Consider the following 24,825-nt stretch of genomic DNA (forward strand, 5'->3'; position numbering starts at 1 on the left):
ATGGCCCTAACATATAGAGTTGGGCAATATTACAACTGGAGGACTACATACCAAAATGTTTAAATGTTTGAAAGTATGAATCAAGCTACGTCTTTAGTGCAGCCTTAGTTCCAACGCTGCATCTTGAGTTCCCAGGAACCTGAATCTTTAACACCCACAGGCTAAAGCAGCTACTTTCTTCTGGTCAGCCTTTCCACTTGCTAGTCTGATTACTAGCATGGATCTGCTAGGGCAGGGCGGGGCAGGGATGATTGGGTGGTGCCTGGACCCATCTAATACAGTATATGATCTGATCCTGTCAATTCGCAGGAATCTCAATTCGCAGGAATCTCATTAACCTTGCCAGCTCCTTTCTTTTCCAACTCAAGACTTCCAGGAAGTTCTAAGTTCTTCCCCAAATTGTACTACCCAAGAAGGGAGGAAATAAGGGATGGAGGTATTTGGGAAACTCGGCTTGCCTGGGCAATCACTTTGGTGAATTTAGGACAGCCAGGTTTAACTGATTAAAGATTTTATAAGTAGCCACTCTTTCTAGGATTTCTCAGGGCAGAAGCTGTGGTGATTTTCTCCGTTCTCCACATATACTAGGTCACTCTCAGTTCTTTATCCTCTGGCCTGGGGGCCTCCTTCAGCTAGCACCTCTCCCTTTTGAGTAACTGCCGCTTACTCAATTGCTAACTGACCTTTAAAAAACTTCCTTACAAGGCTGAAAGGGGAAAAAAAGTTTTTGTTTTAGTGATTATGATATGCAGGGTTCTCTAAAGTGCAGGCCACTGCCAGGTCTGAGGGTAATACTGGATTGAGAATGGAGTTGACCCTAGACTGCTCTTTTACGTGCCTCTTTGACTTCCCCCTGTCCTGCTATCTGAGTCCTCCCAGATCCCAAATCAATTTTTAAAGACTTGTATATTGGTTTAATTTGTAAAACTAAACTGGTAACCCACCCTTGGGATACCTATGTCTGAAGTAGGCTCCAAATGAAAATGAACTTTTTTCCCAAAGGTTTTTAATAAGAGTTTAAGCAGCAATGATTAATTTTCCTGGCCCCCCGCAGCGCCCCCCCCCAAACAAAGAAACACCAAAACAAAGGCAAACTATATACAGAGTTGTTGCCTATTTGAATATTAGCTTAAAAGTTATGTTATATTTTTCTCCTTACAGGTGTGAAAGTTGCGTGGATTTACTCTTTGTGAGAGGAGCTGGAAACTGTCCTGAGTGTGGCACTCCACTTAGAAAGAGCAACTTCAGGGTACAACTCTTTGAAGATCCTACTGTTGACAAGGAAGTTGAGATTCGGAAAAAAGTGCTAAAGATGTAAGTATTAATGTCTGAATGATTCAGTTCACAAAGAGGACTTTAACAATTATTTCTATAATTGATATAATTATTTACTTGTAGAAATGTGGACAGTTTGGCAAGTGAATAAGTATAAATTCATCTATGTAATTGTTCAACGTTAAAAAATTTATTAAGGTCTTAGAGAACTCAGTAATATTAATTATCTAATCTTTTTTTTAATTTGTCTGCATCAGGTCTTAGTTGAGTCATGTGGGATCTTTTGTTGCGTCCCGCAGGCTCTTCGTTGTGGCGTGCGGGCTTCTCTCTAGTTGTGGTGTCTGGGTTTTCTCTTCTCTAGTTGTGGCATGCAGGCTCCTGAGCGCGTGGGCTCTGTAGTTTGTGGAACACGGGCTCTCTCTAGATGAGGCGTGCAAGCTCAGTAGTTGTGGCGTGCGGGCTTAGTTGTCCCACCGCATGTGGGATCTTAGTTCCTTGACCAGGGATCGAACTGGCATCCCCTGCATTGGAAGGCGGATTCTTTACCACTGGACCACCAGGGAAGTCCCTAATTATCTAATCTTTGTTAGAGAAGTGTAAATCTTTTTTATTAAAAAATTAAAAAAAAAAATTTTTGGCTGCTCCATGCGGCTTGCAGGATCTCAGTTCCCTACCAGGGATTGAACCCAGACCACAGCAGTGAAAGCCCAGAATCCTAACTACTAGGCCATCAGGGAACTCTCAGAGAAGAGTAAATCCTCCAATTGATGGCTTCACAATTTATTTGCTTTATTTATTCTTTAATTTAATTAGTAAATATATACTGAGTACCTACTCTGTTCGAACAGTGTTATACATATTAGGCCCTCGAAAGGCTTACAGTACAGTAGCTTGGATAGCATAGACATAGACAGTAAAATAGGCAAACAAAACAAATATGTGATTATACATTGAGAAAAATGCTATGAAGTTAGGGACTGAATGTCGTTGTGAGTCAGTGATGTAAGGTAAGGCCTGAGGAGGTAACATTTAAGTTGAGATTGAAAGCTATTAGAGAAAAATCAGCATTAGCTACAGTTTATTTTGATAGATCTCTCTGTGTGTATGTGGGTACATAAATATTTCTAATATTCTTTTTCACTTATGATTTAGTTTTTTACTCTTTGTTAATAGTTTTGGATTTCATTTTATCTGTACTTTTGTTATAACCCACTTTATTGTTTTTTATTTATTTATTTTTTTGTTCTTTTTTTTTAAAAACATCTTTATTGGAGTATAACTGCTTTACAATGGTATGTTAGTTTTATTGTTTTTTAGGTTTAAAGAATTAATATCTATCTATCTAGGTGGTCTACATTTCAACCTTGGTCACCAATGTTTTAGCAGCATCGTTTTAGGTACTTTACTAGATAAAGTGTTACTTTATCAATACCCCAAGCTACTCTTTTATTTTTTGGATTACTTATGGGAGATAGTCTCTTTTAGATTCTTATCTTTTTCATTAAGCCCTCTCGTTTTCTAATTCTTCACAGGCACACTTACAATATTTATAGATTTTCTTGATCTAGCATCCTTTAGACTGTAACTGTCATGAAAAACAGGCAGGTGTCTTTTTATTTATTTTTTATTTTTATTTTTTGGAGAAACATTTTATTTATTTTATTTTTAAAAATTTATTTATTTATTTATTTATTTTTGGCTATGTTGGGTCTTTGTTGCTGCACTCAGGCTTTCTCTAGTTGCGGCAAGTGGGGATTACTCTTCTTTGTGGTGCACGGGCTTCTCATTGCAGTGGCTTCCCTTGTTGCGGAGCATGGGCTCGTGGGCTCAGTAGTTGTGGTGCACGGGCTCAGTTGCTCCGTGGCATGTGGGATCTTCCTGGAGCAGGGATTGAACCCGTGTCCCCTGAACTGGCAGGTGGATTCTTAACCACTGTGCCACCAGGGAAGTCCCAGGAAGGTGTCTTTTTAATTAATTTTAGCTTTCTGGAAATTAGTGACTCTATTTATTAGAAGTAAACAATATCATAATTCCAATGATAGACCTTGTTTAAGCTCATTTCCCATTTCTTCAGTGTCCTAATTTCTTTATTTTTCCCTTAAGTCTTAGGATTTTACATGTTGTACCATTCTCTCCTGATTCTACTCCTTCTGTGTAGTCATAAGAATTTAAGAACAACATTCTTGCTGTAGTTACAAACCTAGTGTCAAGAAAACTGTTTTATGCCATAAGCAGTCCTTTTTTATGTATCATGTATGAATTAGTAAGAACAACCAAATCAGTTAGTTAATATTGAAAGCAAATGATATGGAATATGTTCATTTTTTTCTTCTCTTAAAGATACAATAAAAGGGAAGAAGACTTTCCTAGTCTACGAGAATATAATGATTTCCTGGAAGAAGTGGAAGAAATTGGTATGTTTTTAATGCTTGTACTTTTGGTGTGCTAACCTGTGTGCTTTTATCTTTTAGATGCCTAGGAGAACATCTCGTATAAAAGTCTCTGACAAAAAAAAAAAAAAAAAAAAAAAAAAAAAAAAAAGTCTCTGACAGGTTTTGTTGTGGTAGCTGATGTTTACCTAATTATTTTGCATTGCACTTAAAGGACATACTTAAGTAATAAACATTTTGTCTTAGGAAAAATATGACAAATAGAGGTACTACTACTTTATAGCTGGGAAGGAAGGCTGTATGTGTATATATCATCTATATGTTGATGATGTATTAGAGTAAACAAGAAAAAAATATTCAGTTTTTTAAGAAATAGGATTTCCATGAACTGTATCCATGGTGACTAAAGCCATATGTTGTTTATCATCATTTATGCTTCTGTGCATGCAGTAATTTGAAAATACTTTGAAGCAGTTGACCGTTGAAGTGGCATTCTATTATTCAATGTTATTCTAGAATCTGAAGTTAGAGTAATCTTAGTGCTTATTCTTTCTATTGTGATTAGTCAAAAAGAAGCTTTCATCAAAAGAAAGTATTGTTTCTGTTTTTTTTAATAAGATTTCACAGATGTTAAAAAGTCTGAATTTGTTATACATCAATTAAAATAATTAATGTTGTTTTTTAAAAACTTGCCATAATATTACTCACCATAGGTTTGGAAATAATACAAAAATTATAGACTATGAAAATTAGAACAAGACTAAGAGAATTAAACAGTTATCTTTTTATTCTTCTCTCAAACCTGATAGCCAAGCTATACTCACATTATTTCATATTTAAAATATGATTATAATAAAATTTATCATTCTTTAAAATATTTATATATGGTAAATATTTAGAAAATTCAAATTCCTGAGGAATGGAGTATTCTAGTTCCTTTAATTTCTTTATTAACTAAGAAAAACCCAGAAAACCTTTTGTTTCACCTGTTATTGAAACTTTTCTAAAATATCTAAGTTCATTTATTATATCATAGCAAGTAGCATGTACAGACATAATTTAGGCTTTTCCTGGGATCTTTTAGTGCCTTGGAGCCATTGCTTTTTTATTCTAATTGTATTCATTGTACTTTGTATGTAGTCTTAGCAACCATGAATGGCTATGAACTTTAGCTGAAAAGATGGTAGAATTGGGAGTGCTGAGACAAAGTAGAAAAGTTAGGATATAAACTGAGAAGATAAACTGAAAACAAATCTGCAAGTGTGCAGGTATGTAGGAATCTGACTATACTTAGATATTTGGTTTAGGACAGGCAGTTGGACACCAAGCAGGAAGACACTCAGCTTACATTTATTCTGAAGGCCGTGTTGTTATTCAAAAGTCTGGTCAGGCAATAAAGGGAAAGGAGATTATAGATGTCACAGAGCAAGTTGAATACATGGTCACAAGTCCAAGCAGGCAGGTAGGATAATTAAAAGAAACTGATGGACCAAGAAGGTGGGGAAGATGGGATCTTGATTCTGGAACAAGGTTTCAGTTGAGCCATGATTTTAAGAAATACATGTTTTTTGCTATGAAGTTTGAAGATATGAACAACCTGAGGGCCCATAGGTAAAACCATGTCCAGAAGTGGGAGCTAGGATTGACAGGTAAGAGCAAGTCCAGATATTAGGGCTTACAATATGCCATTTTTTCTTTACCAGATAAGGAAGCTGGCTCAGAGCATTTAATCTGAAAGTGATTCTGCTATTATGTATTGATATATTCATGAAGGACTATCTTTAGTTGCATTATGTTGACACTCTCTTAACAAAACTACTCTTAATTGACTCATTGGAGTAACTGATATTTCCCAGTCCTTCTGTAACATGTACTGACTGATGATCGAAGCGTAATGAATGCATGATGAATCTTGTCCATTAGAAGATTTCTATACCTCTGTACTTCTCTCACCAGTTCCGTTATATATCGAGTTGGTTGTACTGGTAACCAAACCTTCTTATGCCAGTTGTACTTGTTATTGTAATTAAGTAATTTAATTAAATAGTTTATAAGATTGGGAAAAATTACAAACCTCTAGAAGGATTCTAGTTCTCAGGTCCTTGGTCCATTTTAAAAAGATGGAAACTGAGCAGTATAAATGACAGGTATGGTTTATACATGAAGGAAGCACAATTCCCATTAAAAACTGTACCTTGACTATGTGTTATTACATTAGAGAATGACTATACACTTACTGCTTATGCTTTAAGTTAAAGTGTTGAAGGAGAGTGTATGTATGTTTCCCTTCTTTAACAGACTTTTCTAAGTAATCAACTACTGATCCTGATCATGTTGGACAAAGAGCAGTTCTGCTGCATTTGAAAATATTGATGAAGTTTGGGACCTCACTTCATGGACTTATAGTTTATTTTCTGAACTTTAGCTCAATTCAGCAAATAGTAATTGTTCTATGTGAACTATTTACTTGCTGAGGATATATGATCTTTGTGTTCAGTAAGTTCATACTCTAAGGGGGGAGATAATTATGTAATTATAATTTAATGTGAAAGCAGTGTAGGCATTTATTTATAAAGTGTTTCAGGAATATAGATAGCAAAACAGTTAATTTAGCATTAGGAAATAGAGGTAAAGTTTGAACACATTTGAGTTCGATCTTAAAAGATGAATAGTAGTTTACCAGGTAGAAAGAGGATGGAAGAACATTTGTAGCAAAAGACAAAGTCACAGAGATAATAAAGGTGTTGAGCATGTTGGGTAATGTAGCAGGTAATCTGTTATAGGTAGGTAGACATGGGGAATGACTAGAAATGAGGTTTGAAAAACAGATTGGACCTGGGTTAATGAGGGCTTTGTAAGCTAGACTGTAAGGGTAAGATTTTATTCTATGGCCAGTAGACAGCCAGCCGAATACTGTGGTAGTGATGTGGAATATTGACAGGAGATACTCGAGGCTGGGAAACCATTTGTTAGGGGCTGTAGCAGCAATTTGGGTGAGAAATAATGAGTGCTTAGAGTAGGTAGTAACTGAGGGAGGTAGATAAAAGGGATGTTTTAGAACTAGACTATTCGAGTGACTAATTTCGTGTAGGAAGTGAGGTTAGAAAGAGCAGGCAAGGATGAACTGCAGTATTCTGACCTTGAGCAGTTGCTGGTGTTAATCTAGAAAATAAAAGTGGGAGAACTGGCATTATTTTCCATTGTTTTGTTTTGTTGGGTAGAGAGTATGGAAATGAGGGAAAGACCAGTTTTAGCCCTCTTAAATTTTGTTAGGGTGTGACTGCACCACTTAGTTATGTGTCATTGTTCTGATTGTTATGGTATAAATAAAACTTTCTCTTTTTTTATAAACTTCCTTTTAAAATCTTGTTTCAGTACCTGTTTACTTTGTGTCTTATTCATGCTTTTAAAGGTGATTAGTTGGATGTTTGTGGTATCTGTATTGGCTATCTCTGTGTTAATCAAAAGTATAATTTTCACAACTCTTGAGACAGGCATTTTAATCCCTGTTTTGCATATGGAGAGGGGGCACAGAAAGTTTAAGTATTGTGCTGAAGATCACATTGCTAGTAAATAATGGAGCCAGATTTTGAACATGGATTTTCCTCTCTCAGAGCCCATGAAAGTGCTTAGTAGTCTCAGAGAATAGTTAGTAGTCTGAGTCTGGAACGTGGGATGCAGATTGGTAGAATAGTGGGAGATGAGAGAAAAAAGTAGGTTGGAGCTATATTTTGAAGGATCTTAAAGAAGTTTGGAAGGAAGGAAGGTAGGAGGGTGATACTGAAGATGGTTAGAGTGAAAGGAATCGAGTTGGTAGGGTGGCTAAGGACTCAGTGTTTGAGGATTTATAAATTGGGGATTGGTCATTTTGTTATATAAATTTCATTATGAATCCTTTGAATATCATGAATATAAAAATTTTAAAGTATTAGAATTTTGAATAATGGCATAAAAAATTACAGTAGAAGGGGGCACACAGGAAAATAAACTTTCTTATAGCATTAATAATAAGCTCTTTTCTGTGGTTATGACAATCTAAACATAAAAATTCTTGTTCCTTTTGGCCTCAGGGATTATCTCAAAGGTTTGTCCTTAGTTTCATAATAAACATTCTTTTGGTTCAGGGTATGCTTATTTTAAAAGGGTGAGAAAGTCCTAAGGGCTTTAATTATAAATTCTGGATGTCAAAAAGACTTCAAAATTGTACTCAAATAACATTAACTCTTTCAGAAAATACAATAGGTTTTTTGTTGGCTTTTAATACTTGACTATAGGCAGGTCAACCTCTGAGCTAAACCAGTAACCAGATAGATAAAGGGCCAAATGATTGTTACGGAAAATTGTTCCTTTTTCTTCAAGGCTATTATACCAACCTGATTCGTTGTGGCATGAATGAGACTTGCTTCTGAAAATTTTTCAGAATTGTAATCCACTTTTATGTTTTTTTTCTTTTTTTTAAAGGAAGAGATTTGTATTACTTATGATTACGATTTGTATCTATTATATTGCTATTACCTTTGCTTTTTCAGTTAAAAAATGAAATAAACAAATTAGTTACTTTAGTTTCATTAGAATTCATCATAAAGTTTTTAATAAGCATAAAAGAAAGAAATTGTCTATAAACAGACAGTTTTCACTTAGAATTTAACTTTACTGTTTCTAGGTTCTATTTAATGGGAAGTTTAAATTAGTACATTGTCTAGCTTGCTGATAAATTGTAATATTTTCTTCTTAAACTGCTGTAAACATTCTAGTAGAGTTCAACATAGGATGTCAACTTGATTACCTTTACTTGTCAGTAGATTCATACCATAAGAAACAAAGATTATTTTTTCCTGTAGTTTCACATCTGCTTACTTTGCCATTCTGTATATTTCAGTTCTGTAATTATAAAGCTCATTTAAATTAAATCTATATTTATAAAGATAATTATAAATATTAGCATTGATTTACTTTTTATTTTAGTTTCTTATTGAGTTATGATTAACATGCAATATTGTCTTAGTTTCAGGTGTACAACATAGTGATTCGATAATTTTATGCATTATGAAATGATCACTGCAATAAGACCGGTTCTCATCCATCACTATAGAAAGTAGTTACAGTATTATTGACTATATTCCCTATGTACATTACATCCCTGTGACTTATGACTTACTTTAAGCAGGCAGTTTGTACCTCTTAATCAGCTTTACCTATTTCGTCCATTCCCTCACCCCCAGCATTGGTTTATTTATTTTTTTCCTCTTATAATAATTCAACAAGCATTTCTTGAGCTCTTACCAGATGAGAAGTTCCTGTTGTTTTTTAAATAGACTTTATTTTTTAGAGCAGTTTTAGATTCACAGCAAAATTAAATGGAATGTACAGAGAGTTCCTGTATACCCCTTGTGCCACACATGCACAGACCTTCCTCACTATCAACATACCCCCACTAGAGTGGTAAATTTGTTACAGTCAATGAACCTACATTGACATATCGTTATCTCCTAAGTCCATAGTTTACATTAGGGTTTACTCTTGGTGTTGTACATTTTATGGGTTTGGATAACTGTATAATGGCATGTATCCACCATTATAGTATTGTACAGAATAGTTTTGCTACCCAGAAATTCCTCTGTGTTCTGCCTGTTTGTCCCTTCTTTCCCCGAATCCCTGGCAACCACTGATCATTTTACTGTCTCCGTATTTTTGCCTTTTCCAGAGTGTCATATAGTTGGAATTGTACAGTATGTAGCCTTATCAAATTGTTTTCTTTCTCATAGTAATATGCATTTAAGGTTCCTCCATGTCTTTTCATGGTTTTATAGCTTATTATTATTACTGTTATTATTTGGTGCTGAATAATATCCCATTGTCTGGATATACTATAGTTTATCTTTTCAAACTACTGAAGGACATCTTGATTGCTTCCATGTTTTGGCAATTATGAATAAAGCTGCTGTAAACATTCATATGCAGGCTTTTGTGTGGACATGGTTTTTAACTCCTTTTGATAAATACCAGGGAGGGCAGTTGCTGGATTGTATGATAAGAGTATCTTTCGTTTTGTAAGAAACTGTCAGACTGTTTTCCAAAGTGCGGTGCCATTTTGCATTCCCACTGCAGTGTATGAGTGTTCCTGTTGCTCCACATCCTTGCCAGCATTTGGTGTCATCATGTGTTGGTTTTTGCCCATTCTAATGGGTGTATAGTGAAAGTTTTTTATTTAAATGCTGGGAGTGATAAAGCTGAATCAGTCCTAGACTCTGCCCTCAAGGACCACTCTATTAGGTCAAATAGGTAGGTACATTGAAAATAATTATACAGGGTAGAAAGTGGATAAATACCACCAGAATGATATTAGGTAATCTGTTGTGAGCATTCAAGGGTGGAGAGATGTAGGGGATTTCTAACTGCAAAGTGAGTTATAGCATTCAGGGGTGGAGGATGGAGAGGATTTGCACCTGCAAAGTGAGTTATGAGGAAGAGCTGCTGATTAAGCTGGATATAGAAGGGTGGCCAGATACAGATATTCACAGTTGTTCTGGGTTGAGGCTGGTACTAAGATGGGCCCTGTGGGAGCAGTTTGCTCACAGATATGGAAATAGGAAAGTGTGGCCTGTACAGATGCAGAGAAATAGCTGAACTGGGCTAACAGTGGTTTTCAGGCATAGAGAGAAGCAATAAAACTAGCATTGTAGACAAAAGTTCACACTTTGGAACACAACTTTGTGAATCAACTATACTCCAATAAAAATTTTAGAAAAAGGTTCAGGCTTTGGAATCAGCCTAGGTTAAAATCCTGGTTCCAACATTTACTATACCTTGGATGTAGTTATTTAGTATCTTTAAACCTTATCTGTAAAGTGTAAATGACAGTAGTACCTCACATATCTCATAAGATTATCAGGAGGATTAAGTGATATAATTAGGTCAAGTGCTAGATGTAGTGCCTATCATACGTGTTTTATAGATCTTTGAGATGTTTCATAGATACACATGTGTGTGCCCATGTACACGCGCTATAGAGTATAATGTTCAAGCAGAGGTTTTTTGTTTTTTTTTTTAATTGGGGTATAGTTGTTTTACATCAAGCAGAGTTTTGAGAAGGAGATCACTTCAAGAAAACAAATGAAGGAAAACTACTTTGGTTGGATTGCTCAATCTCTCTTTCCCTTGGTTCTTGAAGAGGCTCTGAGGAATCTGCAAAACTCTCAAAGCAGAGAGGGAAAAGTAATGCAAGAGTTAAGACTGGATTTTTTTCAAGGCATTGTGAATGGAGAAGTGATGATACAGAGGTTATAGAAAATATGATGAAGTGCAAAGTAAAGAATGCTGTGTATGTGTATATCATGTAAAGTAGAAAGAGATTTTTATATGAGCTGTGAATAATTTTTCCACATTTATAAGAGAAGGAAGTTATTTCTAGTTAGGGGAACTGGGGAGAACTTCATGGAAAAGATAGTATTTGGGTAGACATTTGAAGATTGGGTATATTTTCAAAAATAAGAAAGGGGGATCAGGTATTCTGGGCAATGGTATGATCAAAGGAACTGGAGCAGGAAATGTGGGGAACATTTGGGAAATGCATACGTGTCTAATTTCAAGATAGGTCTTTATTGAGGGGAGATGAAAGTAGTTATAGCCAAATTAGGAAGGGCTCTGAATTCTAAAAGTGTTTGATTTTTTTTTTTTCCTAGTAAAATGGGGAAGGCACACGGGATGAGAGAGGACTATAGGATGGTGGAGGTGGAAGGTGATTTGAAGTGTGCTTCAGAAATATTAGTCTGGCAGCATTGTATACTATGGATGGGGTTAGGGAATAGGGAAAGATGCAAAGATTCTGGAGACAGGAAGTTAAGTCAGAGATTAAATTATCCAGGGAGAAATAAGATCCTGGCTTGGAGTACTGGCAGGGTACATTGAAAATAAGGGCAGTTTTAAAGAGATTTTGGTGGTAGAATCTGTAGTATTTTGCAGCTGGTGCTTATGGAGTGCAAAGGACAGTGGGTCACATGAATGAGATGTTAAATCCTGGTGTCTTAGCATGATAGTCATATCATTAACAGGTAAAGAATTTACAAGGAGGAGTAAATTTGGAGATGTTTATGTGCTAGGTTTTCTAAATTGTACTTTGAGATGGTATCAGCTTTTCCTGGCATTTCTTTGCTTGAAACTGTGGGAAGTTATGAGATTACCCAAGGAACGTAGAGGGAGGAAAGAGGGCAAAAGTCAGAATCATGCAGTGTACCTAGAGAGCAAGATGAGGCAGAGATGGAAACAAGAATGGGTAGTTGGAGTAGTAGGAAGAAGATCAGGAGAATATATTAACAAATTAGTCACAGGAAGGACGTGCTGAGGGAAAAAAGTGATCAGAATTGTTAAGTGGGCATAGATGTTGAGGGTGGTAGAGGTTGTGAAAGATTTTTGGATTTAGTGGCTCAGTGGATGGCTGTTAAATACAGGGAGTAAATTGTGAGTGGTTGGCAAGGATAGTGGAATCAGAATGGCTCACAGTTGCCTTTCTGAGGGCTGTTGCTAGTTCGGAGCTTCTTTCTCTGACTATTTTGTGTTGGGGCCAAAGTGTGATTTATAGGGAATGCCCTATGTTGCATCCTAGACAGATTCCCTGGTTTACCACCATTATTATTTTCTTTTCTACTTTGCGATAAAAAATCTGGAGCAATAGCTAGAGGGCTGTTGTTTCTTATTTTCTCTCATTTCTCCCAGGGTTTTAAAATTGCATGTAATAGAATTGAGAATTGCTTCTTTTTTTTCTACATACTTAAATAAGCCTGGATTTTCAACAATGATTATGATAAATTGATGTTCTGAAATAAGTTGGTCCTTTGAAGAGATGAAAATTAAATTATGGATCAGATTGGTCTTTTGAGTATGTTTAATGGCCTTACTCAACAAAACAGATAACCCTCTGTTGGGCTTCCAATATTACTCTTCAACTCTTACAGACCTAATGCAAAAATCTAGGAACTATTTGAGATGGTTATTAGTTAAATGAAGGAGTGAGATAGGGAAGGAATCTGTAGAAACATGAAGTAAAGCAGTTATTTAGGGTAGATCAAACCTGTTAATAGGTCAAGCTGGAGGAAGCAGTGGTAAGTAATTGGAGAAGGGATAGAAGGGCTAATAATGGATGCACAAAGATTATGAGGAATCCAAGGGAAGTCTGGATTGAATTATGGAACAGGAGAGACAACGGTGATGATCCTTCTTTAGACGGGCTGATACAAACACTGAAAGGGGTAGGGCAGTGGGGCAGTACTTCAAAATATGAATATATATATATTAAAAGAGTTTTTTTTGGTTCAGAGTATTATAATAACCTTTTTATTTACATATGTAAACTTAGAAGGGAGTAAGGCATTTATAATTAAAATTATTTTGAGTTGGAATTATAAAAAGATCGTTCTAAGTCACTGAAAGTTTATCACCTATCTGAACATATCTCAGTGGCTTCTCTTACTAAATTATTTCAGTCTTAAGTTTTGGTGCCAGATTTTCCTTTACCTTCCCTGTTAAGTTTCGACTCATGTATTTCATACTTTTCCAGATCTAGACTATATGGTAAATGATTCAAGCTTGTGTCTAGCCATGTTGAGGATCAGAATAAAACCTGTTCTAGTTTGATAATATTTTTTTACTCCTTTGGATAATTTTTCTGTTTCTGGCGCATAGATTCTTTTCAGTATTGATTCTGACCAGTATAGTAGATTCCAGACTTACTCTTTTTATTTAAAAAATTAAGCAATCTTTTTTATACTTTTAGAGTTAAAATGGGCACTATAAAAATCAAATCCAATGTGATTATGGCAAGCACGTATCTTAGGTTTTTGAGGTGATTCAGATCTTTAGATAGCCTGTGTGATAGTCTGACAGTCTTTTCTTATATTTGGTTCAGAAAACATAGTTGCTGAACTAGAGCTAGTTTCTTAAGCTGTAAAGAATGTCAACCTGATGAATTAAGAAATCACTGTGATGAATATTTGGTTTTTATTATCTTCTCAAGATTTATGTTAAAACTGTATTTCATGTCAGTGTTTCTTTTCTGATGCAGTTTTCAACTTGACCAACAATGTGGATTTGGACAACACCAAAAAGAAAATGGAGATATACCAAAAGGAAAACAAAGATGTCATTCAGAAAAATAAGTTAAAGCTGGTTGGTTGCTAAGTATTTTCTTCTTCTTTTGTATTAGAGATGAATGCTTCCACATGATCCTTTAAAAAGCTATCTTTCTCTAAAACTAGTTATATTTACAAAGAATTTAGCTGAAATTAAGGCCAGAAATACTAATATATGTATATAGGCATATAGGCATATAGGTACGAGGCACACATTACTATAGCAAAGACAGTTTTGGTGGCATTGTTAAAATATATCCTATAAAGGAAAAATAATTATAGACATGCAAAGATTTAATTAACTTTTAATTAACAATTTAGGTTTAATTAACAATTTAGCTATCATTTCTTCAGTACAACTTGGCTTTCTAGTTTTGGGGGAAAGCAGAGGTAATTGTTTTTGAGGCACCGTATCAGGAATTTGTAATCATTGGTAAAAATGATATAGATATATTTGGATTACATAGCTTGTATTTTCATCTTGTACTTAGAAGGACTTCCTTTTTATAGTCTTTAAGTGTTTCATTTAGACACTTCTTTCCTGCAATAAAACTCTCAAGGAATTGGCATTCTATTCCGTTCATATCCAGCCTGGCTTCCTTAGAAAGGTGTCTCATTTCTGAAAGCATCAGTGTGCCATAAAAATTACTCTTTGCCCAGTAGCCTTCTCTGGGTACATCAGAAGATACATGCAGAATAGGTATGCCCAGGTAACTTGTTGCATTAGCTCTGTTTAAATTAATAAGGTTGTTCTTTTCAAGTGAGTGCTTTTTTCACTTATCGTTTTAAACTAGCAAATAATATTGAGCGTTGAAAGAATAATCTAATTTTAGGCTGGTTATATTATTTTAAAGTAGGAATTTCTAATTATCTGAAAACTTTATAATGATAGGTTATTGAATACAGTTGACCCTTGAACAACACAAGTTTGAACTGCGTGGGTCCACTTAACACCTGGATTATTTTCAATAGTAAATGCTACAGTACCACACGATGCGAGGTTGGTTGAATCCTTGGATGCAGAACTGCAGATACAGAGGGAACCACTGATAAGGAGGGCAGACTATAAATTATACACGGATTTTCAATTGTGTGAAGGGTCAGCGCCCCTAACCCCCTGTGTTGTACAAGGATCAACTTGTATTTTATGTAATACATGTTACAGTGACTGCATTTATTCTTCATATTAACATTTAGCACCTGGATCTATTATAACAAAGGGTTTTGGTCAGTAATTCATTATCATTTATTAACTGGTCATTCTGTGCTGAGCATTTTATCTATTAGTGATACTTACTATCACTATTTGGTATTGGCATAAATACAGACATAGGACCATTTTTTAAGATGGTGCAAATTAACATATATCAGTAACTGTGGTATCATTGGGTAGAGACAGTTCTCAAGTGGCCCAAGGAGTGTGGACTATATGACTGATGTCTTTTTGCAAACCTGAGGTAGCAACTTGCCTTTAATGTCTTTGTGAAAGTTGAAGTCTTACTGTTCCAAAAATATCAGAATTGTGTCAAAAAGGAAAAAAAAAGCAATCTCTTGCATGATTAGGCACATGAAATGACCCATTTCTGACATAGAGAAACTATTACTGAGGTGTCTGCTAACGAGATCTTATTTGTCTCATGGAGCTGGCACCTAGCATCAATTGTGAGCATGGAGAAACTGAATAAAGATGATCTAATCTTGAAATAGAGTCTTAGTGAAGATTAGCTTAATTTTTATCTTCCGTTTTCTGGATTCTCATGAGCAGCAGAGATTGCTGCATAGAATGTCTATCAATTTAGCAAAAAAAAACTTTAGTTCAATAAGCATTTGTTGAACGTCTGCTAAACACATAGTATACAAAGATGAATAAGAACCCTGGTTCTGTAGGGACCAAGTAATTTCAGTAAAATGACATAGGCACATGGAGAGTTCTGTGTGCTTGCTATTACGGGAATACAGAAGAGGGATACCTAATCTATTCTAGGAAGATTGGGAAAGGCATTCCAGGTGAGATAATGCCTGAATGGAGCTTTGAAGGACAAGTAGAAGTTACCAAGTTGTAGAAGACGGGAAGGGGGCGGGTTGGGAAGCTGCACAAAGACATTCCAGGCAGAAAGAAATCATGAGCAAAGGCAAGATGGCATGGATAATCACAGAGAGCTCTGAGAATTTTAAGTAGTTCTATATTGCCAAGTTCAATAGAGAGTTGAAACGGAAGTAGAAAGAGCCTAGGTAACATAAGGCCTTATGTATTGTGAAAAGTAATTTGGACTTATAATGACCAGTTGTTTGTATGTTTTAGCAGGTGAACCTTTTCTTCAAATGAAGCCTTACTCTGAATACGTTTGTTGGAATCAACAGTGGGAGGACGAATAGGCTTGAATTCCCATCTACTCAGTCTCTTCTGTAGTGTACCTTAGACATCTTATTAGGGAATTCCCAGGATTCCTTAGAGTAATGTTATAGAAACCTAGCTGTTAATGATTGTCATTGAAGGGTATTAAGCAAAGTGATAATAAAGTATTGTCCTTATTAGAATAGATTTATTGCTTTTGTGGAGGTTGAATTTGAGAGGATCAAACCTGGAGTTTAGGAGGCCAATGGGAGGTTATTGCAGTCTTGTAGGCGGGTTCAGAGGTGACTTAAACAAGGAATTAAGAGGTAGGGATGAATTAGAGAAATGTTTTGAGTTTGAAATAGCAAGTCCTAATGATGGATTAGAAGTGGGAGGTAAAGGTAAGGGAGGTTGATTGGGTAAGGTGGTGCCATTAGGGAGAAAACAGAGGCCTTCTAGTCTTTCAGCCTGCTTCCCTTCTCCCAGTCCAGTACCTTCTTTGTGCCCCCACTGTTTGATTTTTAATGATAGCTATTTTCCCAGTTATTCAATCAGCTAGCTGGCCAACCAATATTTATTGAGACTTTCTATTTTCAAAATACTTAAATACAGTGAGAAAATTGAGGCTACCAGTTTCTCATTGACAAAGCCAATAGACTCTTTGTTGGTCTGAATGTCATTTGGTCTGTAGGCAGGGCAGTATTTGATGCAGGCTTCTCCCTTGATGTGAAACTCTTCCTTGACTTCTGTGGGGCCACTCCATTCTCTTCATCCTGCTGCTCTCACCTTCCTCTTTCATCCTTTTAAGAGGCTTCTCTTTCCTTTCTGTTTCTTAAACACTTGGATTCCTCTCGGTGCTTCTCTTTAAGAGTTAATCCTTTACACTGATTACTCTCAAGTGTTTCTGCGGCCCATTGTTTTCCTCCTGAGCTCCAAGAATTATATGTGATACATCCATATATCTGTAATTGGTTAATCGACATTTTTTTCTGGATGCATTAAAGGCGTTTGTGATTCAGCATTCCAGAACTGATTTTTTTTTCCCTTCCAGTTTTATTGAGCTGTACATAATTGACATATGGCACTATGTAAGTTTAAGGTATACAGCATAATGATTTGACTTATATATCTCATGAAATGATTATCACAATAAGTTTAGTAAACATCCATCATCTCATATAGATACAAAATAAAAGAAAAAAATTTTTTCCTTATGGTGAGAACTCTTAGGATTTACTCTCTTAAGAACTTTCATATATGCAGCAGTGTCTATTATATTTATCATGTTGTACATTGCATCCCTAGCTAATCTTATAACTGGAAGTTGGTACCTTTTGACTACCTTTGTCCAGTTCCTCCTCTCCCTAGCCCCTGCTTCTGGTAATCACAAATCTGATCTCTTTTTCAGTGATTTGTTCGTTCGTTTTTGTAGTATAATTGACCTACAACATTGTTTTAGTTCCTGGTGCACAACATAGTGATTCGATATTTCTATACATTTCAAAATGATCACCATGATAAGTCAAGTTACCATGTTGATTGTATGGTTACCATCATGATACAAAGATACTGCATTCCTGTTGACTGTATTCTCCCACACTGTATATTTCATACCTGTGACTTATTTATTTTGTAACTGGAATTTTGTACCTCTTGATCTTCCTCACCTATTTCTCTAATTCCTCATCCCCCCTCCCCTCTGGCAACCACCTGTTTGTTCTCTGTATCTGTGACTCTGTTTCTGTTTTGTTGTTTTTGTTCACTGGTTTTGTTTTTTAGATTCCAAATGTAAGTGAAATCATACAGTATTTGTCTTTCTCTGTCTGACTTATTTAACTTAGCATACTACCATCTAGGTTAATCCAAATGGCAAGATTTCATTCTTTTTTTATGGCTGAGTAATATTTGATTGTGTGTATATATATATATTTCACATCTTTATTTAATCCATGCTTCTGTTATTGATGGGTACTTAAGGTGCTTCCATTATCTTGACTATTGTAAATAATGCATAAATGAACATTGGGGTGCATATATCTTTTCAAATTAGTGTTTTTATTTTCTTTGGATAAGTACCCAGATTTGCTGGATTGTATGGTAGTTCTGTTTCTAATTTTTTTTGAGGAAACTTATTGTTTTCCATAGTGTCTGCACCAATTTACATTCGCACCAAGAGTGCGCTAGGGTCCCCTTTTCTCCACATCCTTGACAGCATTTGTTATTTGTTGTCTTTTTGATTGTAGCCATTCTGACAGGTGTGAGGTGATATCTCATTGTGGTTTTGATTTGCATTTCCCTGATGATTAGTGATGTTGAGCATCTTTTCCTGAGCCTTTTGGCCATCTGTATGTCTTCTCTGGAAAAAAGTCTATTCAGGTTCTTTGCCCACTTTTTAATCAGGTTGTTTGTTTGTTTTTTTTTTAAAGATTTATTTATTTATTATTGTTTTCTTGGGCTGTGTTGTGTCTTTGTTGCTGCGTGGGCTTTCTCTAGTTGCGGCGAGGGGGGGCTACTTCCTTACGGTGCGCGGGCTTCTCATAGCGGTGGCTTCTCTTGTTGCGGAGCACGGGATCTAGGCACGTGGGCTTCAGTAGCTGCAGCACGTGGGCTCAGTAGTAGTGGCTCGCAGGCCCTAGAGCACAGCTCAGTAGTTGTGGTGTACGGGCTTAGTTGCTCTGTGGCATGTGGGATCCTCCTGGACCAGGGATTGAACCTGTGTCCCCTGCATTGGCAGGCGGATTCTTAACCACTGCGACACTGGGGAAGTCCCAGGTTGTTTGTTTTTTGATGTTGAGCTCTATGAATTCTTTGTATATTTTGGATATTAACCCCTTATCAGATTTATCGTTTGCTAAGACTGATGTTAAAGAGCATACTACCTGTGTTTTCTTCTAAGAGTTTTATGGTTTCGGGTCTTACATTTAAGTCTTCAGTCCCTTTGGAGTTTATTTTTGTATATGGTGTGAGAAAGTAGCCCAGTTTAATTCTTTTGCATGTAGCTGTCCAGTTTTTGCAAAACCATTTATCGAAGAGGCTGTCTTTTCCTCATTATATATTCTTGCCTCCTTTGTCATAGATTAATTTCCCATATAGTGTGGGTTTATTTCTGAGCTCTCTATTCTGTTCCATTGATCTTTGTTTTTGTACCAGTACCATATTTTTTTGAAGACTGTGGCTTGGTATTATAGTTTGAAATCAGGGAGTGTGATACCTCCAGCTTTGTTCTTCTTTCTCATGATTGTTTTGGCTACTTGGGGTCTTTTGTGTTGCCATACACAAAAAGAATTATTTGTTCTAGTTCTGTGAAAAATGCCATTGGTATTTTGATAGGGATTGCATTCAATCTGTAGATTGCCTTGGGGTAGTATGGCCATTTTAACAATATTAATTCTTCCAACCCATGAGCACAGTATATCTTTCCATTTGTTTGTCTTGTCTTCAGTTTCTTTTGTCAGTGTCTTATAGTGTTCTCTGTACAGGTCTTTTACCTCCTTAGTTAGATGAATTCCTAGGTATTTTATTCGTTTTGATACAGATGTAAATGAGATTAATTTATCTTTCTGATAGTTTGTTGTTAGTGTATAGAAATGCAACAGATTTCTATATATTAATTTTGTATCCTGCAAGTTTACTGAATTCATTGATGAGTTCTAATAGGTTTTTTGGTGGCATCTTTAGGATTTTCTATATACAGTATCATGCCATCCGTAAACAGTGGCAGCTTTTCTTCTTCCTTTCCGATCTGAATTCCTTTTATTTCTTTTTTTGTCTGATTGCTGTGGCTAGGACTTCCGGTACTATGTTAAATAAAAGTGGCAAGAGTGGGCATCCTTGTCTTGTTCCTGATCTCAAAGGAAATGCTTTCAGCTTTTCACTGTTGAGTATGATATTAGTCGTGGGCTTGTCATATTTGGCCTTTGTTATGTTGAATTATGTTCTCTGTGCCCACTTGTTTAGAGTTTTTATCATAAACCAATGTTGAATTTTATCAAAAGACCTTTTTGCATCTATTGAGATGACCATATGCTTTTTATTTTTCAATTTGTAAATGTGGTGTATCACATTGATTGATTTGTGGATGTTTAACCATCCTTGCACCCCTGGGATAAATTCCACATGATTATGTTATATAATCCTTTTAATGTATTGTTGAATTTGGTTTGCTAATATTTTGTTGAGGATTTTTGCATCTATGTTCATCATAATTGAACTTTTTAATCTTCACTCTCCCACCTATTTCTCCTATTACATTCTTTATCTAAGTGTTGTAGCCATATCTGGTCAGTCTTCATATATTGTTGATAGTCTTTCCTTATGACCTTTCAAACCTGGTTCCTCCTCTAATTATATTATTGTTACCTTACTTAGGGTCCTCATTATTTCTTACTGGAGTTATTGAAGTATTCTTCTAACTAGTCTTCCTGTCTTCAGTCTTGAACCCCATTGATATGTATTCTTCACTGCTTCTAGTCATCTTTCTAAACTCTAATGTCTTCCCAGTTGTCTTAGTATGGCATAAATGCATCCCTTAGTATGATATGGTCGACTTTCCATGATCTGCCATCTGTTTGCCTCTCCAGCTTTATCTAGAGCTTTCCCCAACTCCCATACTTCATGACTTGGCCATACCAAGCATTCCAGCTTTATTCATGTCTTTGCGCCTTTGTTTTCTCTGCCTAAATGGCTCTTCCACTCTCCAGTGGGGGTAAATACCTACTGTTTGAAGTCTGCTCAACCTCCATATATTAGTTACCTAGGGCTGTTAAAACAAATTACCAAAAACTGGGTGATTTATAACAACAGGAATTTGTTCTCTTACGAGAACAGGCTTCTGTAGGCTAGAAGTCTGAAATCAAGGTGTCATCAGGGTCATGGTCTCTCTGAAAGCTCTAGGGAAGAATCTTTCTTTGCCTTTTTTAGCACCTTTGGCACCACTCTGATTTCTGCCTCTGTCTTCACATGGCCTTCTCCCCATGTGTCTGTGTCAAAATTTCCAGTATGACCTATCTTAACTTGATTACATCTGCAAAGACCCTATTTCCAAATAAGGTCACATTTATAGGTACCAGGGGTTAAAACTTCAACATATATTTTGGGGGCACACATTCAACCCATAACACTCTATACGAAATCTTTTCTAACTCTACCTGTCCTCCATCATTGCAAGGAGAATTTACCACTCTATCAATTCTGTCCCAACTGTACTCTGTGTATACCTCTCTGTCACTTGTCATACTTATTACGTATATGTCACTGTTTTATCATGAGACTCATCCTTTTCTGCTTATGGACCTATAGTCCAGTAATTCACTTTTCTAGCCCTCATATCTCACCCCCTAACTTTTTACATTTATTCCTAGTAATCCTTCTAAATCAAGTTTGAATTCTCTTCTCCACTGGGTACCTGAGTTAGAATAGTAACCTCAGTAATAGAGGTTTGTGAAATTACAGGGAGAGATGCTAATAGGACTTAGCAACTGATTTAATTTAAGAGGAATGGGGTTGGGGGAGAGGGAGTAAACAGAGATGACTTTGAGGTTTCAACTTGAGTTGCCTGAGATGTAGGTGTGCGCTTAGCAGAAATCAGGAATACAGGAGGGTGATCAGCTTTGGGAAACCAAATGCTAAACTTAATTTTGGATATACTGAGTTTGAATTATAAGTGAAACATTTTTTTATTTGGAAATCTTGTTTCTTTGGGGAGTTTAATTTGTGAAGTGAAAAAAATCTAATAGAGTGTTTTAATTATTATTTTACATAAAAATGTACTTTTCTCTGAGGTCTCTGTTAATTCATATATTATTTTAGTGATCCCCAAATGTATTATACTCTCTCCCTCTATTCTGTATTTGTCTTGAGGTGCCATAAATTCTCAATGTTTTATTGAATTAAAAAAAAAAGAAGGTATTACATTTTCAATAGCAACAATCAAGGATTTAAAGTAAAGCCATTCAGATTTTACTATATTTCTCATTCAGAAGACTTAAAGAACAAAGGCTAGGTATAATATTGCTTTTAAGTACGAGTTAGAGTTGGAATAAATTTCAGAACCTGGAAGTATTTAATATTTCTGAGGAACTTCATAAAAGGGAAATGAGTAGGCCTGTAGTTCATTCTCTCTACATATTAGCTCTGGATTTTGAATTTTTCAGTCTACAAAGAGGACCCTTGAAATTTATATGCTTGTGTTAGAAAATAACTTCAGTTTTTCATAACTTACCTTAAATGAATGCTATTTGGAACTCAAGCATCAGAAAGACTTATTTTAACTTGGGAAAAAGAAGCTAACTACTATGTTAACTTTTCATTGTCTTATATATTCTGAAAATTGTTTCTATTAAATAAGCCAGTCTTTTATATGGAGTGTTTCAATCAATAGTTCTATATGGAGATTATCTATTTGTTGTTGGGTTTTTTGTTTTATTTTGTTTTTCTTGTTAAATCTCCTAAAATAAAGACATTATTAAGCAGTTTCTACAATACTGCAGCTGGGCTCAGTGTACTTTGTTTAGGTGTTCATTTAGTGCTAGATGTCATTCTGTTTAATGTAACATGTCCACATGAAATAAAATGAATTCTAGTTCTTTTAAAGTGGAATTGCTGCACTATTAAACAATTAGTGACTAGTGCATTTTATGATTCCAAGAAAGGAGGTACAGAGTGTGGTATAGGGTTGATTTTGGTTACTAAATTTACTCCATGCCATATATCAATGTTTCTGTTTTAGACTCGGGAACAGGAGGAATTGGAAGAAGCTTTAGAGGTAGAACGACAGGAAAATGAACAAAGAAGACTATTTATACAAAAAGAAGAACAACTGCAGCAGATTCTAAAAAGGAAGAATAAGCAGGCTTTTTTAGATGAACTGGTACGTATTAATGTTAATTGTGATAAAAAATCATTTGTCTTCAGGGTTTATCTTTCCTATTTATTATGCTGGGTAATGGTATTTAAATAGCATTTCTATAGTTTGTGCTGGTTTATTCACCTTCTGTTCCTTTATTTTAAAAAAATGTTTGTCAATATCCATTTTATTTTCAGATAAGAGAGTAATATTATAACTAACATAAGCCAGTTTACTATTAATAGGTTGTTGATGTGTTTCTGAGCTTACTGACTAAAACATATTGTTTTCAGAGCATTTTTCTCCTGATTAATACTGGTTTTCTAATAACTAGCTCATTTTCAAGTGTTTTGGCTTCATGCTGAAGTTTTAGTGACTCTGGTTACTCTGTGAGAACTATATTTCCTATTTTTGCATGAAAAAATACATTTGAAAGAAATGGTAATGTCTTGCAAGTTATTGGTGTTTTCTAGTTATTAGCTCCCCAAGTAGTCAACATTGTTAGATAATAGCAGTAATTATAACCAAGGTTTATGAAGTGTTTCATATATTGGAGAATATTATTTGATGCTTATAAACCATTGTGATATTGATGAAATCACAATTAGAAAATCATCCTTTCCAGTAAAGTCTTTTTACATTCTTCCTTTCCCCTTTCTGGCCCCGTAATTAATTTCCATGTGGTGTTAACACACTTAACTCCTCAGTCTACTAGTTGCTATGCTGTTTGTTATTCTGTGATCAGGTAAAAGTGTATGTGTATATTTTTCTACTGTGCTTTTGCCCTAAAAGCATTTAAGCCATATAACCAGGAATAAAAAGAGAAAGCAAGATAATTTAAATTAGAAGTAGGTGAGAAAGTAAACGAAAAGTAAGGGTAAAGGCCTTAGTGAGGCTCAGAACAGAAAATGCTTATCATAAACCCTATCTACTTTGTATGGGTGGAATGTAAATTTGGTTCTAAAAATGAGGACAGGGAGTTCCCTGGTGGTCTAGTGGTTAGGATTCGGCGCTTTCAGTGCCGTGGCCTGGGTTCAGTCCCTGGTTGGGAAATGAGATACTGCAGGCTGCACCGTGTGCCGTTGCGCCAAGAAAGGAAAAAAAATGAGGACAGCAGTGTATAAAATAGAATATGCTTTTTTTTCCTTAGTAACTTCCATTAATTTTTCTCTTTAATATTTATTTATTTTTATATTTGGTTGCACCGGGTCTTAGTTGCAGCAGGTGGACTCCTTAGTTGTGTCCCCAGGGCTCCTTAGTTGTGGCATGAGAACTCTTAGTTGTGGCATGCATGTGGGATCTAGTTCCATGACCTGGGCCCCCTGCATTGGGAGCATGGAGTCTTATCCCCTGTGCCACCAGGGAAATCCCTAACTTCCATTAATTTTTGTTGAAACTATTAAGTGACAGTTGTGGCTTTAACAGTTGAAATGATGCATGTCATGTTTTACGTTTTTTTTGTAGACATGTAGCTTGTGAGAAATTAAAAACTTTAAAGAATGAATTAGTAAAGATTCATGTTACAATTATTTTTTGGAAAGGTTTCTCTCATCATTTTATGCAGTTTTCTTTGGTAATGCTTTCCACTATACAGTTAATTGAGTTAATTCCAAATACAGAACTTAGATATAAGACGAAAATACACTTTAACTTTTAAAAAATGTTCCATTTAGTATAAAGCGTTTTTAGTTTTGATTTTGAGATTAGCTGGTTTTGCATAGCAATTATTTTTGCATATTCTTTTTGTCTTTAGTCTTTTAGCATGAAGTTTTGCTGTCTCATTGAGGTGTTCTTGGCAATTGAGCTGCAACTGCCAATGTTGTACATTGTGTATAATCTGGAGTTAATATTGGCTTT

The 24,825-nt window shown here is 35.6% G+C and overlaps 1 protein-coding gene across 3 annotated transcripts in view; it reads left to right on the forward strand.

Annotated features, from left to right (window-relative positions):
• The window catches only part of MNAT1 (MNAT1 component of CDK activating kinase), a 212,487-nt gene that overhangs the window by 44,845 nt on the left and 142,817 nt on the right, over positions 1-24,825 (forward strand). For all 3 annotated transcript variants that reach the window (XM_036842504.1, XM_036842507.1, XM_036842505.1), the window contains exons 2-5: positions 1,162-1,314; positions 3,616-3,689; positions 13,723-13,826; positions 22,852-22,992. In XM_036842504.1, coding sequence (XP_036698399.1) covers positions 1,162-1,314; positions 3,616-3,689; positions 13,723-13,826; positions 22,852-22,992 — 472 coding nt within the window. The remainder of the gene's footprint in view (positions 1-1,161; positions 1,315-3,615; positions 3,690-13,722; positions 13,827-22,851; positions 22,993-24,825) is intronic.

The sequence above is a fragment of the Balaenoptera musculus genome, chromosome 2 (genome assembly GCF_009873245.2).
Source record: "Balaenoptera musculus isolate JJ_BM4_2016_0621 chromosome 2, mBalMus1.pri.v3, whole genome shotgun sequence".
In the NCBI taxonomy this organism is placed as follows: domain Eukaryota; kingdom Metazoa; phylum Chordata; class Mammalia; order Artiodactyla; family Balaenopteridae; genus Balaenoptera; species Balaenoptera musculus.